At 36.2% G+C, this 15,700-nt stretch overlaps 2 protein-coding genes across 3 annotated transcripts; one reads left to right on the top strand and one right to left on the bottom strand.

Moving 5' to 3' along the window:
* The first annotated feature begins 4,932 nt into the window (after nucleotides 1–4,932).
* On the top strand, nucleotides 4,933–14,043 carry LOC113492403 (2-hydroxyacyl-CoA lyase 1). 2 transcript variants are annotated; one of them, XM_026869890.1, is made up of 12 exons: nucleotides 4,933–5,045; nucleotides 5,210–5,319; nucleotides 6,319–6,460; nucleotides 8,271–8,428; nucleotides 10,072–10,218; nucleotides 11,129–11,351; nucleotides 11,611–11,771; nucleotides 12,200–12,388; nucleotides 12,677–12,862; nucleotides 12,983–13,085; nucleotides 13,283–13,415; nucleotides 13,511–14,043. In XM_026869890.1, the coding sequence occupies exons 2-12, from the start codon at nucleotides 5,272–5,274 to the stop codon at nucleotides 13,728–13,730; spliced, it is 1,710 nt and encodes a 569-aa protein (XP_026725691.1). In that variant the 5' UTR covers nucleotides 4,933–5,045; nucleotides 5,210–5,271; the 3' UTR covers nucleotides 13,731–14,043. The 2 variants fall into 2 exon arrangements, with proteins under 2 accessions (XP_026725691.1, XP_026725685.1); XM_026869884.1 differs by lacking the exon at nucleotides 4,933–5,045 and having other exon boundaries at nucleotides 5,107–5,319.
* On the bottom strand, nucleotides 13,941–15,650 carry LOC113492422 (DNA-binding protein RFXANK-like). Its single transcript, XM_026869892.1, has 5 exons — nucleotides 15,331–15,650; nucleotides 15,032–15,224; nucleotides 14,749–14,878; nucleotides 14,279–14,426; nucleotides 13,941–14,178 (listed from the first exon to the last, which is right to left on the bottom strand). Exons 1-5 carry the CDS (start codon nucleotides 15,551–15,553, stop codon nucleotides 14,129–14,131), a joined length of 744 nt encoding a protein of 247 aa, XP_026725693.1. The 5' UTR covers nucleotides 15,554–15,650; the 3' UTR covers nucleotides 13,941–14,128.
* Nucleotides 15,651–15,700: the final 50 nt, after the last annotated feature.

The raw sequence follows: 15,700 nt of genomic DNA, 5'->3' as shown, positions 1-15,700 counted from the left end.
TATGTCAAAACCTAGAGGAAACCTTGAAAACATTATTTCCTCTACTGTCTGCCTTCTATTCCAAAATGGATCGAATCAAATAAGATAAACCTTGTGTGAGTGGCACTCTTCCCGATGTTATTTAAACTTACCAAAAAACAAATACCTACGTTTTGGTTGATGATGGAACTGACATGACGGTTATTAGCAAGATGAGTACATAAGAACGTGCAGCTGAGTATATGGTAGCGACGATAAAAGTTTCAAATCATTGTAATTTGCGCAGTTCTCGGGACTCAGTGTGAGCAGTATACTTCAATCGGTCTTAACGACAAACGACGACAGCTGACAGTTTCTGAATGCAATTACATACTACCAACTCGAGAAGGCACTTACGGTACGTTTATTACTGAATCCCGTTTATTTTAAAGGAAGATTTCTTTAGATTTTACTTCGAACTCAAAAGCAATGGCTAAAACAATGAACATTGCTGTCGCGAAGTTTGCTAACAGCCTTTCAGAGTGAGATTGTGAGAACGCGTGTTAAAGACATCTTTTTCTTCTTTTTCTATGGTTGATGTACAACAAGAGTTTAACCGCTACAGCCTCTGAAACCGCTAATTAAGGACATCCTCGAAAAAATCTCGTAGCTCCTTGAAGTTAAGTAGGTCAAAAACCTGCACCCCGACGGGGGGCCACATTTTGTGCAGTGGATGTGGTCCTAGTACCAGGTGGAGAGGCCGCTCTCTACACGTCGGCCTCCGTGACGAAGGAAGCCGTCGGCATCTATTAGCCGACGGTGCCCCGCAGTCGGTGCATGTTGAAATGCTATGCATGCCCGCGCACCTACTAAATACGGGGACGCTGTATGGCGGTTCAGGTTTAGTCAGTAAGACTCTGACACTACCCACTTCCTCCCCCGAGGAGGTGGGTGTCCATAAGGATTCCACCGACTAATCAAAAAAAAAAAAAACGCCAAATACCTGCCCCTAAAGTAATAATTCATCCTATAAGTAGGATATTTCATGACTTTTCTATGCCATTTTCAAAAAGGCTGTCGACTCTTTCTTCTGTTCTAAAAATAACTTCTCTCTTTTTTAAAGCAATAGTTTGCATGCAGCTACACTTGTAAGCGACGTTTGTAAACCAAGAGTATATCCTGGACTGGGTTTTTTGTCTTTGGCATGTTAACAACCTGATGCAAACACTCGACGTGGTAGTTACAAAGTTCTCGCTCGTGCAAGCACCAGATAGTAACATGTATGAACGGCAAACAACATTTTTCCACGTGTACCAAGTTTAAAACTATACGTATGGCCTATAAAGTCAGTTAATAATGGGTCAAGCGATTGTTTATTCTCAGTCTTGTCAATCTAACAATGGGATGCAGTTAGATATGATTCAGTAAAATTGGTTATAAAGATAAGAAGATGCAAAATACCGTTTTTGCAGTTCCTGGAAATGGAAGCCGACATTAAAGTTGCTTAGAGGAAGTGTAGAATACAAAAAGAAAAATGATTATTTATAGAAGTGTGACGGATGAAATGTGAGGGAGGGTTACCTAAAATGAAACAACACAATCATGTTAGTTGTTTTAGTGTCATTTATTGTATTAGTATAGGCCTTATTTTTGGTAAGGTGGCGGATTCCTCCTGGACACCCGCTCCCTCGACGATCGGGTAGTGTCAGATTCTTACTGGCTGAACTTGAATCATCGTACTACGTCCTCCTTGTTTTTGTTGCAATCCTTCGCAAACCGACCGATTAGTATAAGCCCTTAAAGCTCTGATTAACGTATTATTGTAACTTAATCTATACCACGAATAAGTGCCAGACTGACATCGGACATTATACCAAATGTTACTTTCGATTTACATAAAAGCGTAGCAAAACCATTGACTATGATTTGATATACGTTCATACGTGTGTACGTTATGACAATACCAACACTAGGACTATGTCAGCACAATTCACGAACTAACGTCGCGATTATTTAAAACAGGCATGGCTTACTTACGCTTTGTAGAAAAGGTAGCTTTCCCTTCGCTCAAAAGGATGTGGCAAAATAACAAGTAAGACCTTATTCCTTGTATTCTACGGCAATTTGAAGGCATATAATGAAAATGAAAAGCGATTGCTTTGGAAAATAGTATAGTGTTTGGTAGATGTGTAAGCTTGTTTAGAGCTTGTAGTGACATTAGTTCACACGATCAATTACTTAATTATGCATACACACGTCTGGTGACAAGCGTCGTAACACTGTCGCAGAACTAGAATCGAAATATGACACGCCCTCTTGGAAAAGGTATTTCCATTTCCCTTTCACTGGTATAAACAGTTTGTAACTTTGAAGAATGTTTTTTTTTGTACGCATTTTACTTTTACTGTCGTCTTTTCGATTGCATTACTTTTACTTCTGTCCGTAAATTTACACTGTAATCACTCTAATCAAGTACTCGGATCTCTTTTATGTTACCTACACTTACTAATAGATACAAAGTTTCGTTATAGCGGTAATCTCAGGAATAGCTGAACCGATTTTGAAAATAAATTCAATATAATAGTAATTATTTATGAGTGAGGCTATTTATTAACCCGAAATATACCGGTGAACAAAGTGAGCACAGGTCAGCTTCTCACTAATAAATATTCTTTCTGATGTTTTGCTAGGTTTATGTTTAAGTGGTAATAGTCTACTTTGTTACTTAGGTACTTTAACGAGTTAATATCAACAATACAGTGTACGGAAATTCTTGTCTCTCTCATAATATCAATTGTCGTAAAGTCCAAAATATTTTCACGATTGAACATAACAAACCGTAATATTTGAATCTTGTAAGGTATCTCTTAAACCACAATATTTTATTTTAGGACGCATTTGTCAAATATTTTATCTCCAACCTGTTTGTGTACTTTTGTAAATGTCGTCATAGGTTTGCTAAGACTTTTATATACTACTCGGGTGGCAGACACACACAAGGCCTCCTTGATGGAAAGCTCTTAAATTGGCCTATGAACGTGTGTAACACGCGCGCTACTAATCCTGTAAGAACCATCTAATGCCTTCGAAGAGCGCCATATCTCAATTTTAGGAGTCTGAAAATAGATTTATGTTATAAGTACCTCAATATATCGATGTTATACTAAGATTAATACTTAGTATGTCTGCTAGTTCAATACCATTTTCCCGATTTTATCCAGATGTACAGTAACATAAATTCTCTCACTATTATTCATTTTTATAACAGTCGTGTGATTTCCTAACACTTACCTACGCAACAACAATATCGAGAAGATGTAGTATTTCGATTTTTAAATGAGAAAATCGCTATTTGTGCGGCGGGAAATAAGAGAAAACAATGAAATGGGCATGTAATATACGATAAGAAGAAAACCACTCTTTATCGTTGATGTAAAAGTCTATTTAAAAATATTATGAACCATTTTTCAAATAGGTAAGTCACGCTACTTAAGTTTCCGAGATTAAAAAGCGTTGGACAAAATTGACAGATTTACTTAGTACCTAGTACTAGTAGTGGTTATAGGTAATTTATAACAAAATGTCGTATGGTTGATGTTTTCGCACTACAACCTTGTATCAGAATTTAAGCCCCCATAAAGCCCTAACGTAGCTTTAAAAACCATTGAAAAATCTCAGGAGTGCTGATTTGCGATTATCTGCAACTGATAAATCTGGTAATTAGATACGCACATGAATTCGAAAAGTCTTGGTCATAGGTACCGCTGGGTTATGACAGCTATGAACCTTGCCTTACAATATTTTCTAATTAATAAAGAAGAACAGCCGCTATGTTGTAAAAACCTAGTTGCCTTCATCATCATCTACACCCATCTACATTGTATAGGCACATGAAGTGTATAGGCCTCCCGCCTCCCTACAAAAGTCAAAGAGCAACGCGCTGTTTTACGAATAGTAAATGTTTTTAAAAGACACTGGAGTTACTACTACTAGCTACTTTGCTTTCTAGATCCAAAAGTAAGTTGTTGTAGTTGAGTGTATTCATGACTTTTGTAAATCACGTAATGTCTAATAATTTTAAAGAATTTTAAAGTGAGTCCGCCTGCTATTGGGGCACACCCGCCGCATAAATATTGCCCTCCGTCATGGACCATGAGCCTGCCATTTCCTTGTTAGGGCGGGAGAGCGCGCTGCTGTATCGACGTCTTCGTATTTTAGGCGCGTCCTGATTGTCCTTCCAGGTCTTCTTCTGGGTCATGTCAGTATCACAGAAGGAGGAGAACGCGTGACTACCTAGCACAACAGCGACCACAGCTAACAGCGCGACGAGGCTGTTTGAATGTGGGGCAAGCCAGTGTATGTAGTGTGGTGTCGTATTGATCACACTAGTTATGACTGAGTTATGGCCGAAAGCTCGAGACATGGTACGCCTTACCGTCTCTCCACTGACTTTACATCCCCTGTGATTTACCCTTAGTTACAAAAAGGAATACAATAAACTAGCCCAGCTTATATAGTGAAAATATAATATGCTCGTTATTGTAGTACAAAGCTGGATAAAAGGTGAAAGAGAGAAAGTGAAGGTGCATATATAATTATTTTTATTTTTATTTCAAATTATACGAATTGTTGTGCGGAACTCAGCGAGCTTTGTAAACGCAAAAGCTAATGTCATAGCAAACGTCACACCGTGTGGCCACTGTACGAAATGCAAAAGTATTTGGTAATAATTTCCTACAAATATTTTGTTTTAAATACTTTTTAATAAAATAAAAATGTTTTCTAATATTTATTTAACCGCTGTACTAAGTAAACCATGTCTTAGATTACTTAAAATATTTGTTACATCGAATTTTCAATCATTAATTAATTTACCAGTATTGTTTTTTTTAGTTTGGTAGAAAATGCAATGACGCGCTAAATCCAAAGTCCAATTAAACATGTTTACATGTACGGTCAAACTTCAATTTGTTCAGATATCTGATTATTTTATTACTTGATAGTCATTTAATTTGTGTTGATTTAAGTTTACACGTTTTTGTGATTGATAAATAAATCATTAATCCTTCGTAAAATATTTAAACCAGGTATATTAAAATTAACGATAATATAAACATTTTTTGATAAAAATTATCATTTTTGTTTAGCAATGTTGGACTTAACATGTTGTAATAGTTTCTGATCACAACTCCAAAGTTTGAATTTTTTGTGTTATCTTGGGAGATTAAATATTTTTGCAAAATGTTATTAGGAAGACTGAGTCAGCTGGTCATTAGACGTTCTATACACATATCACCGAAGTTAAATCAAGCAATGGGTATCGACGGGAATACTATTTTAGCGGAAAGTTTGAAAAAACAGGTGAGTGGAAATTTAATATCTTATCAAATCAATAACGCCGAATACATCACAAGAACTACTTATGAACTTACGAACAGAAATAGGTGTGTAACGTATACCTATTTCTGCTCATGAATAATTCAATTAAATGTAACTTATTCATTATAATTACAAAAACAAATAAGTATATAGCTATGCAATGCTGTGACCTGAATACATTTGTAATTGTTTATTTGTTTAATGAAAAAACAAGGCATAGCTTATTGATTTAATTTCTAAAGATAATTCAAATTAATATTCCTATTTAGATAGCTCCTAAGTTAGATAATAGTAAAGACATAAAATCTGATTAAACTCTTGTATGCCCCACAGTTCAATCAGAAAACGTCCTCAACTCCGTCATACTTACCAAGTGCTACAGCAATTCTAAGGTTGTTTTTTCTCAATATAAGGTTTTAAATTCAACCAAACAGTTTTCATTACATTTGTACATAGAAAGTTGTGACCCATGCCATCTTAAATAATTTGATTCCTAATTATTCCTCAGACAATGTCTGGCTGAAAAAAAGTTTGTAAAATTTAGCTGTGCCTGACATATGATGTATGAGCTAATTAAAAGTTTTACCACCAAAGAACATTATGTTGAATGCAATAAAAGTATTGAGTATTAAAAATCTTAGGTACTAAATCAAGCAAAATAATTCTTGACAGATGCAACAAGTTTATTGTATTGTTCATGTATTCACTTTAATGCCACTAAAGTACTTTGAAGTAGTGATTAGAGACCTGTACATCTTTACTTTTGCTAAGCTGTAAGTTTGTCTGTAAAATAATATTCTTAGCGTTAAGACTGCCTGTTGTTGCAACATGTTACTATTTATTTTTGTTATTCACATGGTGTGAAATAAAGAACAATATTTTTATCGAACAAGGTATGCGACTTTAACTCATTATAAGATTCAGACCTTCATATATTTAGAAGAGCTAATAAAGCAGTGTTTGAAAATTCTTTTATTTCAGGGTGTCCAATATGTTTTCGGCATTGTCGGAATCCCCGTTATTGAGACAGCTTTGGCTTTCCAAATGGCCGGCCTGAAATACATAGGCATGCGCAATGAACAGGCTGCTTGCTATGCTGCGCAGGCCATGGGATACCTTACTGGTGAGTAATCTTATTCAAACTTTGATTTATATAAAAACCAAATGTTCAATTAGCCCCTGTAACTTTCATCAAATGGATGATCATGATTCGAATGTTTGGAAGGCTAACTTTAAAATTATTTTGCCATGACCGGTCTAGCCACTAAGAATAAGTTTATGCCACAGATGTAAGTACCTATGGTAATAAATAAACAAACTGAGTGAAACCTATTCTCATACTTTGTCATAAAGTTTTGCTGCTCCTTCTGATTTTTGGCCCAAATCATTTAAATGAAAGTAATAAAAGTATTCTAAGTGTGTGGTGACGATAAAATTTCTGTTTGCATGTGATGTTACAAGATGAAATTAACCCTTATAAATTCGTAATTTTTGAAGAAAATAGTTTCTTTCGTCAAATGATAATTCTGTCAAATAGCACTGAATATTTTGAATCAATAAAATAACAGTTTTATTATTATATTCCCTACTCAAATCTTATCATGTTTTCTGTAAATTATAGCGTTTAAATAGTCAATATAAAATAACTTTTCAAACGTAAAATGATCGGCTACGCTAGGGTTCGGCAAATTTGTAACGTCATAAGTGTCGATAGTCGATAATTATATTTTTTTTATCCAAAACTCTACGATTCCACTAACCAATATTGAATAAATGAACTAAAAAAGAATAAGGTTCAAATTCCCATCTTGTGCTACAATTGATTTGAAACTGGAAAGTTGGTACTTCTAAATAAATACATAATATCATATTTTGAAAAAACGGTGGTCCCACAGTTCATACCCTTATTAATACATAACCACCTTTTAAGACCTAAGTTAAAAATGATCTACTTGTACACTTAAATAGGTCTACTGAAACATTATCGATAATATATTACTGGAAGACATCACTATTTCAACATTCAACAACATAATCTTACAACATTGTCTCCGCCTCTTTAATGTAGCTTTGTGTTCATTTTGCATGTAGTTTATGCAATTGAACGTGGCTGTCAAAGTGTTAATTGCTAAGTTTCTAGTACGTTAGTAACAGGTTTTGTATTTCTCATTAACACATTTTTTTTATAAACTATTTAGAGGTTCTATAAAATCGAATGGCTAGTCATACCATACATATAACTATTTGTTTAAAATAAATATTAATAATCAATACATCAAAATATATTATAGTAGTAGGAATATTGTTGCAGTATTTCTGGCCAGGCCATGGGCCGCTAAGGTAGGTACTGCACAATAATCAGTCCCCCGCCAGTCAAAATCAGCCTTATTGCTAGATGAAACTAAGTAGGAGTTTAAAAACAAATGATAAATATGTTATCATTATTTATCAGCTTATTAACAGTGTATGAGATAAAATATTTTACATTTACATGACTATTTCTTATACAATGACGATAACAAAGATTAAAATAGTTTAATAAGATTAATGTGTGAAAATGAATATAAATGAGATTAATATCTATGGATTAAAAAAATATTTAAAAATCTGTTAAAATTTTTAATTCATGCTTCTATTTGAACTTTTTGGTTACTAGTACAGATTAAATAGAGTACCCTCTCACTCATAAAGTCATAACTTATAACGAACAAATTATAATTTAAAACTCTAGTATAAACTGTTTTTATTTTATAATCTTATACAAAACCCACAAAACTGTTTTTCTCGATGTTGATTCCTAATATGGCTATAATAAAAACAATTCACTCGAGTCTCGACATTGCCCAGTCTGAGTCCAATGGCAGGGCAAAGGCCATTGAATAACACTGCAATTATGCAAGTGAATAAATACAGAATGAATATTTAAATTCCAGGTAAGCCGGGAGTATGCCTTGCGGTATCAGGCCCTGGTCTGCTCCACTGTATTGGGGGCATGGCCAATGCTCAGGTCAACTGTTGGCCCCTTATTGTCATCGCTGGATCATGCCCTCAGGATCACGAAGGTATCGGAGGGTTCCAGGAATGGCCACAGGTAAAAATAAAAACATTTAAGCATGGCTACATTAGTAATGTAAAAATACATATTTAAAAACGAATGATAAATTTGTGAAGCTTGAGACATTGCTTCCTTAGAAAAGTTATGGGCATGCAAACGTATTTAAGGCATCTATTAATAAATAAATCAATTACCCATATTGCATATGAAAGCAGTTTAAAAATGTCACACTGATTAAAAAGCTTTTACACTAACAGAAAAGGACCAAAAATAACATAATCAAAATTAGTGTCTGCCGTTTTCAAGTAGGCTAAAGTTTTAGGAACAAACCAAAAAATCCTAAATTGCTCAATTACAGTATAGATAAGATAAAGTACCTCACCAAGTGGAATAATTGAAAGATAATGAGGAATAAGATTGCAAACAGACAATCAATATATTAATAGAGAAATAAATATTATTAAGCTTTTAACAGTAAAACTATTTTTTTAAAGTTTGGAGAATGGATGGAAGAAGAAGAATGTAGGTCAATGCTTGAGTTCCTTGTTCATTCCTTTTAAAATTATTAAATAAAAAGAAAAAAGACTACCGCAGTAAGGAATTTAATCCTTATTTCGCGGGGGCTTACAAATAACATGCACAAAGATCGGCCCTTAATTAAAAAAAGTACATAGCTCAATTACTATCTATTGGTATATAAGAGAGGTAATAAGCAAAACCGCAGGCTTAAGCCTATATCTAAATCCCTAAAGCAATCAATAGCAGTCTTATCATTCTTACACATATTACATGAGACGTGACATTAATAAAGAATAATCATTTGCCCGCTTGACTCTTACACACATACACATAATATGTAGCCTTGATCACAGATTATCGAATAAATACTTTATAAGTACCTTTATACTACGTTTGTATTTGATAAGCAGCTCCGGTACTTACAAAGAAAAGTAGAAGCTACATTTTTTTTAACAATTTTATACAATTGTCACCTTAAATTATTAATTAAGGCTACTTTTATAATATTGGACTTTGTAACATTATATCTGCCTTAAAGGTCACGAAAATGTAAAATGTGATATTTATGTGTAAACTTAATAATAAATCATTTAAACTGAGACATTGCCTACCTAAAATTAAAAATTAAATTAATTATCACAAACAATAGAGTGGGTTTCACACGAAAAAAATGAATAAATTAGCCTACTACTTATAGAAGAATATTCTTGGGTAACCAGGTGCCTATTCAAAAGATGCATGGAACTCGCAATACGAGAATATCTGAATGTCTACGGTCAGTATTAAAGACCTTAACTTTGCCCCACAGACTTATATTTAGCAAACACAAATCATTAGTGAAGCATTCTATAAAAAAACGCTATCTTAACCTCAGTTAATTCCTAAAATTATTAGGTATGTGACGTAACGGTTTACTCACGACTATTTTCGGACCCAACAGGAGACCCCACGGAACCCAGTTCCTAAAATAGCCGCAAAATATTATAATAATTTGGCGCTAGTGGCGCAAGTATCCAAAATACCCTTCCGTGGCAATCAAAATCACTGAGATTCAAGAATAACTTTCTGGCCTGTTTAATGATAATAAATCCCTATTTTTACTATATTGATATTACAAACCATTTTCTGAATACACTGTTACTGTTATTGTTGCCGTGCAGGTGGAGTCCAGCCGCCTGTACTGCAAGTACGCGGCTCGGCCGCCGTCGCCGCGCCTGATCCCGCTGCACGTAGAGCGAGCGGTCCGCCTCGCCGCCAGCGGCCGCCCCGGAGTCTCATACCTTGACATGCCGGGGACACTACTACTGGTAAGCCCGTTACTATAATTATCCATTTTCCTACCCTTTACAGGTTTTAGTCCATCAGAGGGCGTACCGTCTTAAAGAAAGAAATCTAAAGAGAGATCCTGCTACATGCCATCGAGATTGCCATCTCGCTTTTACAACTACATTATCATAAGCATACATATAATATCATGTAAACCTAATAAATAATAATAATAATAAATAAATAATAAATAAATCCTGGGACAACTCACACACTGTTATCTGATCCCAAGCTAAGCAGAGCTTGTGTTATGGTAACCAGACAACTGATAAACTTACTTATATATTTTTAAATACATACATATTATAGATAAATTACACCCAGACACCAGAACAAATGATCATGCTCATCACACATCATTTGTCCTGGGCGGGAATCGAACCCACGACCTCCGGTATAGCAGTCAGGGTCACTAACCACTAGACCAACAGGCCCGTCAATTAATAAATAAAGATAAACCTCAAATTTATCAAAACAACATGAGAATCTTGTTAGCTTTCGCAATGTACCTATGTATTGAACAAATATATCTACTTTCGATAAAGTTTACGTAAGTACCTATGTACCTACGGTGTTTAAATCCGATTTGCGTCTTTAAATAATAAATCGTAAAAAACAATACATTATATATACTGTAATGTTAATATACTGTAAAAGAATATAATTTCATATTGCATTGTATTTTTTAAATTTTTTAAACTAAGTACAAATTACTTAAGCTACCCATAACAAGACATAATACGGATGTAAATACATCAATCGCCGCTGCCCCATTCTATGATTATGACGATATATGACTCCCAAATAATAGTAACAAGCCAAAAACATGCCAATAAAACAACATACAACATTCTACCTCACATTACTCTATAACCCTCTTTCTACCACCAGGCTGAAGCCGACGAAGACAAAGTTCCCCTAGACTTCTACAACGCCGAGCCGGTGGCCCTGGGCCACCCGAACCCCGTGCTGGTGTCGCAGGCGGCCGCGCTGCTGGCGGCGGCGCAGCGCCCGCTCGTCATCGTGGGCAAGGGCGCGGCGCACGCCCGGGCTGAGGACGCTGTCAGGAAACTCGTCGATACCACCAAGCTGCCCTTCTTACCCACGCCTATGGGTAAGGGGATAATAGTATTTATACTTAAAACTATGTATCTTAAAAATATTATTGTTTTGCGTTATGAAGATGCTTCTTTTCATTCTTTTTCTTCTATTTCTTGGTTTTGATTTAAGTTGTTCCCTTTCGTTTTGTTACATTTGTGGTGTCTCTGTGTCCGGTCGTCAAGGTCCTTTTCTATATCACTACCAAAAATTTGGCCAATATAGTTGCTGTTAATTTTATCATCTGATACTAACTTTGTATATCGTACGGCCAGGCAAGGGAGTAGTCGCCGATGAGTCAGAGTTCTGCGTGTCGACGGCGCGTACGCAGGCGCTGCTGAAGGCAGACGTCATCCTGCTGCTGGGCGCTCGCCTCAACTGGATGCTGCACTTCGGACAGACACCCAGATTCGCACCCGATGTTAAAGTTATCCAGGTATCATAATTATAATTTAAATTTTCTAAAATATCACATTGTTGGGTAAGCGAGATTTTCTGTAGTTGAAGCTTTGGTCAGTATTTGAAAGAAGTTGTACCAGCGTATAAATGTCCCACGGCCCTCCCAAATAGGAAAGGTTTTGGAATCGATCAACATGCTAACTCACTTCGGTCAATAAAAAAAACGCATAATAATGGTATAGAACTCTAAACGGTCGAGTGACAGTGGGTGTTATACATATTCAAAACATTTTTGCCTAAGATACATTTAATTGACGGGCTCAAAATAAAAACAAGCGTCCCACTTGTCCAGATCCGAACTATTTGTAAAATAATCAAAATTTCTACAAAAAAATACAAAATTTTGTTTAAAAGCACAAAAATACCTAATTGGATTAATGAGTTCTTTTCGTTCTCTTTCTGCAGGTCGACATTTCACCTGAGGAATTCCACAACAGCATCAAGTCTGAAATAGCTGTGCACTCGGACATCAAGCCTTTTGCCGAGGCCCTCACACAGGCACTAGCTGAGAAGAAGTTCTCCCTGCAGCCCGCTACTGACAGCTGGTGGCAAGCGTTACAGCAGAAGCAAAAGGCTAACACTGAGTTCGTAAAGGTAATATGTTATGTTTTGCACTACAATGAATAAGATTATTGCCACAAAAGTGCGTGATTATTTTCTCATTGTGAAAAATATGGAAGTAATCCTAAGCTATTCTGCAAACTCATTAATCTCACTCTCTGAGAATTTCTTTAAAGTAAGAACAACTTGTATTCATTTAGGTAACAATGCTGTCTTTTACTCCTTATGAAAAGTATGTTACGTTAATTCTCTTAGAACTTTGATATCACATCAATTTTGTAAAACAAAAATTGTTAATAAGTACTGCTTTTTTCCCCTCAGGCACAAGCAAGCAACACAACGTTGCCGCTTAACTACTTCGCAGTATTCAAGACCGTGCAGGCAAACATTCCCAAAGATTCCATCATTGTCAGTGAAGGCGCTAACACCATGGACATCGGCCGCGGGATGTTGATGAACAACTTACCACGTCACAGACTTGACGCCGGCACTTTCGGCACGATGGGGGTATGAAGAAACATAATTTTACTAAAAATTGTTTACGAAAATAATATTGTTTGCTATTTGAATAAATAAAACAAACCATTTAATTTGTACCTGGTTCCTAAATTATAAATATTTTCGAAGGTGGGTCCTGGCTTCGCTGTCGCAGCCGCTATGTGGTGCCGCGACTACGCGCCAGAGAAACGCGTCATCTGTGTCGAAGGCGACTCAGCCTTTGGCTTCTCCGGTATGCATCGCAAATTAAAACTACAATGTTTTTAAAACATGCCGATATTTAAACACTAACAATTCATTAAGAATGTCAACAATTACATGTTACAATAATATGAATTTTAATTGTTATTATGAATGCCTGAACCGGCGTACAGATGAGTCACACGAAATTATTTACAGTATTAATGTTTGTGAAATTATGTTCCTCAGGTATGGAGATCGAAACTATGTTCCGTTACAAGCTGCCCGTGATTATCATCATAGTTAACAACAGTGGTATCTACAGCGGATTCCCGCCCGACGTTATGGCTGACTTGCAGTCTGGCGGTGACATTGCTCAATGGTATGTAACCCTTACGCACACTGTTTTGTATACAAAGCGACACTGTTTACATTCTCACAAGACCTGTTTTTAATATCGATCCTTTTTATTCGTAGTACTCCACCCACCGCTCTGAGTGGTGAAGTAAGGTACGAGAAGATGATGGAAATGTTCGGCGAGACCGGACACCTGTGCCGCACCGTCGAAGAAATCGAAACGGCCGTGAAGAAGTCAATAGCTGTCACTGACAAACCTAGCATCATCAACATTTTGATTGACCCATCGTCTAACAGGAAACCACAAGCATTTAACTGGTTGACTGAATCTAAACTGTAAGCACCCAGTAGTTTTCATCTTGGCTTATGAACTTTTTGTATCATGACAAGAACCAAAGGTGGTGGGCACAAAGACTTAATATGTTAAATCACTAAAAGAATGCAATTCTTTTTTTAATTATACTGTTTATATTTTTTGGCATTTATTAAATGTACATGTATATGGAAGTCGATAGGTTTAAGGATTGGTGTAAATAAATAAAACATGAACTTTGATATTGTCTGTAATTGAGTCATACTTATTTATGGTCACATTGTTGTAATTTGTATATAATGAACTTAAAAATATATATTAATTTACATTATAAACTAAATCCCTGTATTTTCATTTAACTCCTGGAGGCAAATGAATCTGCTGTCTTGGTTGACTAAAGCAACATAAGATGGCAGTTAATAGTTTCACATTTTACTGAGGCAGCCAATCAAAAAGTTTTCTATCACAGTTTGTGCTGAAACAAACAAAAATAACATTAACGCAGAATATCAAACAATCATACACAGGCATCATCAGCTAAAGCTGTTCTAAAGGACAAAATCAAATATAGTTACCCAGTTTGCAGTTATTGGTAGTGGTCAGTGTGTAAGCATCTTGGTCATAATCATTGGTAAGTGTGAGATCTGCACCTCTGATCAGAAGCTCATTACAAGTGTAAGGGAAGTCGGCTGCTGCTGCATACATCAATGCTGTGCTACCAGACTGTAACAAGACAAAATTAGTTTGTAATTATAAATTAAGACACTATATCCAATAAGTTTTGGAAATGTGATTGATCAGCTAATAAGAGGTTTATTTCCAAAAAACTGGGACTAGAACATATTTCTCCAGTAGTGACACTATTATCTTTCTTCTCTTTGTTAGAGGCTTTTTCACTTAAATGAATGAATCTCATTTATCTCTACAAAAAGCCGTTCTGTTGTCCAGCATTAGCTATTGTAAGCACTGAATTCCCAATGCAAAAAGATTTTACCTAGGAGTTAGAAAACAGAAGACCATGTTATCATTAGATGATTGCACTTACATCATCCTGTATGTCAGCATCAGCCCCCTCATTGAGAAGGAACTTCACAACCTCATGGTGTCCGCCCGCCGCTGCCAGGTGTAGTGCCGTCTCCCCTTCAGGACCCCGCATGTTAACATTGGCACCACACCTACATTTTAAAAACACAATTTATAACATTCATTCAGACACAATAGAGTAATTGAAGCCAGTGTAGAGATTATTTGTCATTGTGTCCTCAAAGGCTCATTGTGTAGATCAATCCTACTGGCAGACAAAGGAACAAAGGACCTGTAACACTCACCATACCAAATCTTGACAACTGTTCAGCTGGCCGTAGCTAGCTGCCCAGTGGAGGGCAGTGAGGCCGTGTTCATCAGTGATGTCAACATACTGCTCCAGTTTCACGTCGTCACGGGTTATTTCGCCGCGGCCAGCCTTCGCGTGTAGGCTACAATCTGGCTGGGGTAACTCCGGGACTCGCGCCTGCGTATTACCTACAAAAGTGACCTTGAACGTTTCACTCACCTACTTTAGACCCACAGATATTCCTAGAAATCAATATATCTAGGCGACACCTACTACGAAGAAAATAATAATTACCTCTTTGTAAATTTGTTAACGCGGTGCACTGGACCGATTTGTACGGCGTAAATGCACTTTTTCTTACACCATTTAAATTGGGCGCCCATCGTTGATATCCTCCGCTACCACTTTTGCTACTATCCTGACTTCCCGAATCAAATTCGAGCTTATAACTATCCACATTTTCTTGCTTTATATCAATATTTTTACCCTCATGCTTTACAGACACTGCTTCTTCCATTATTCAATTTCTTTTTGTTTTCAATCAACCCCAAAATATAGACAACAAATGCAGACAGAATGACAGAATACAGATTATGAATTCACTCACAAATCACAACTGACAATAGACAAAAGGTGAGAAAATGAATGACACATTGACAGTTAG

This window comes from Trichoplusia ni, chromosome 1 (assembly GCF_003590095.1).
Source record: "Trichoplusia ni isolate ovarian cell line Hi5 chromosome 1, tn1, whole genome shotgun sequence".
NCBI lineage: Eukaryota > Metazoa > Arthropoda > Insecta > Lepidoptera > Noctuidae > Trichoplusia > Trichoplusia ni.
This window is presented reverse-complemented; position numbering and strand designations above follow the sequence as displayed.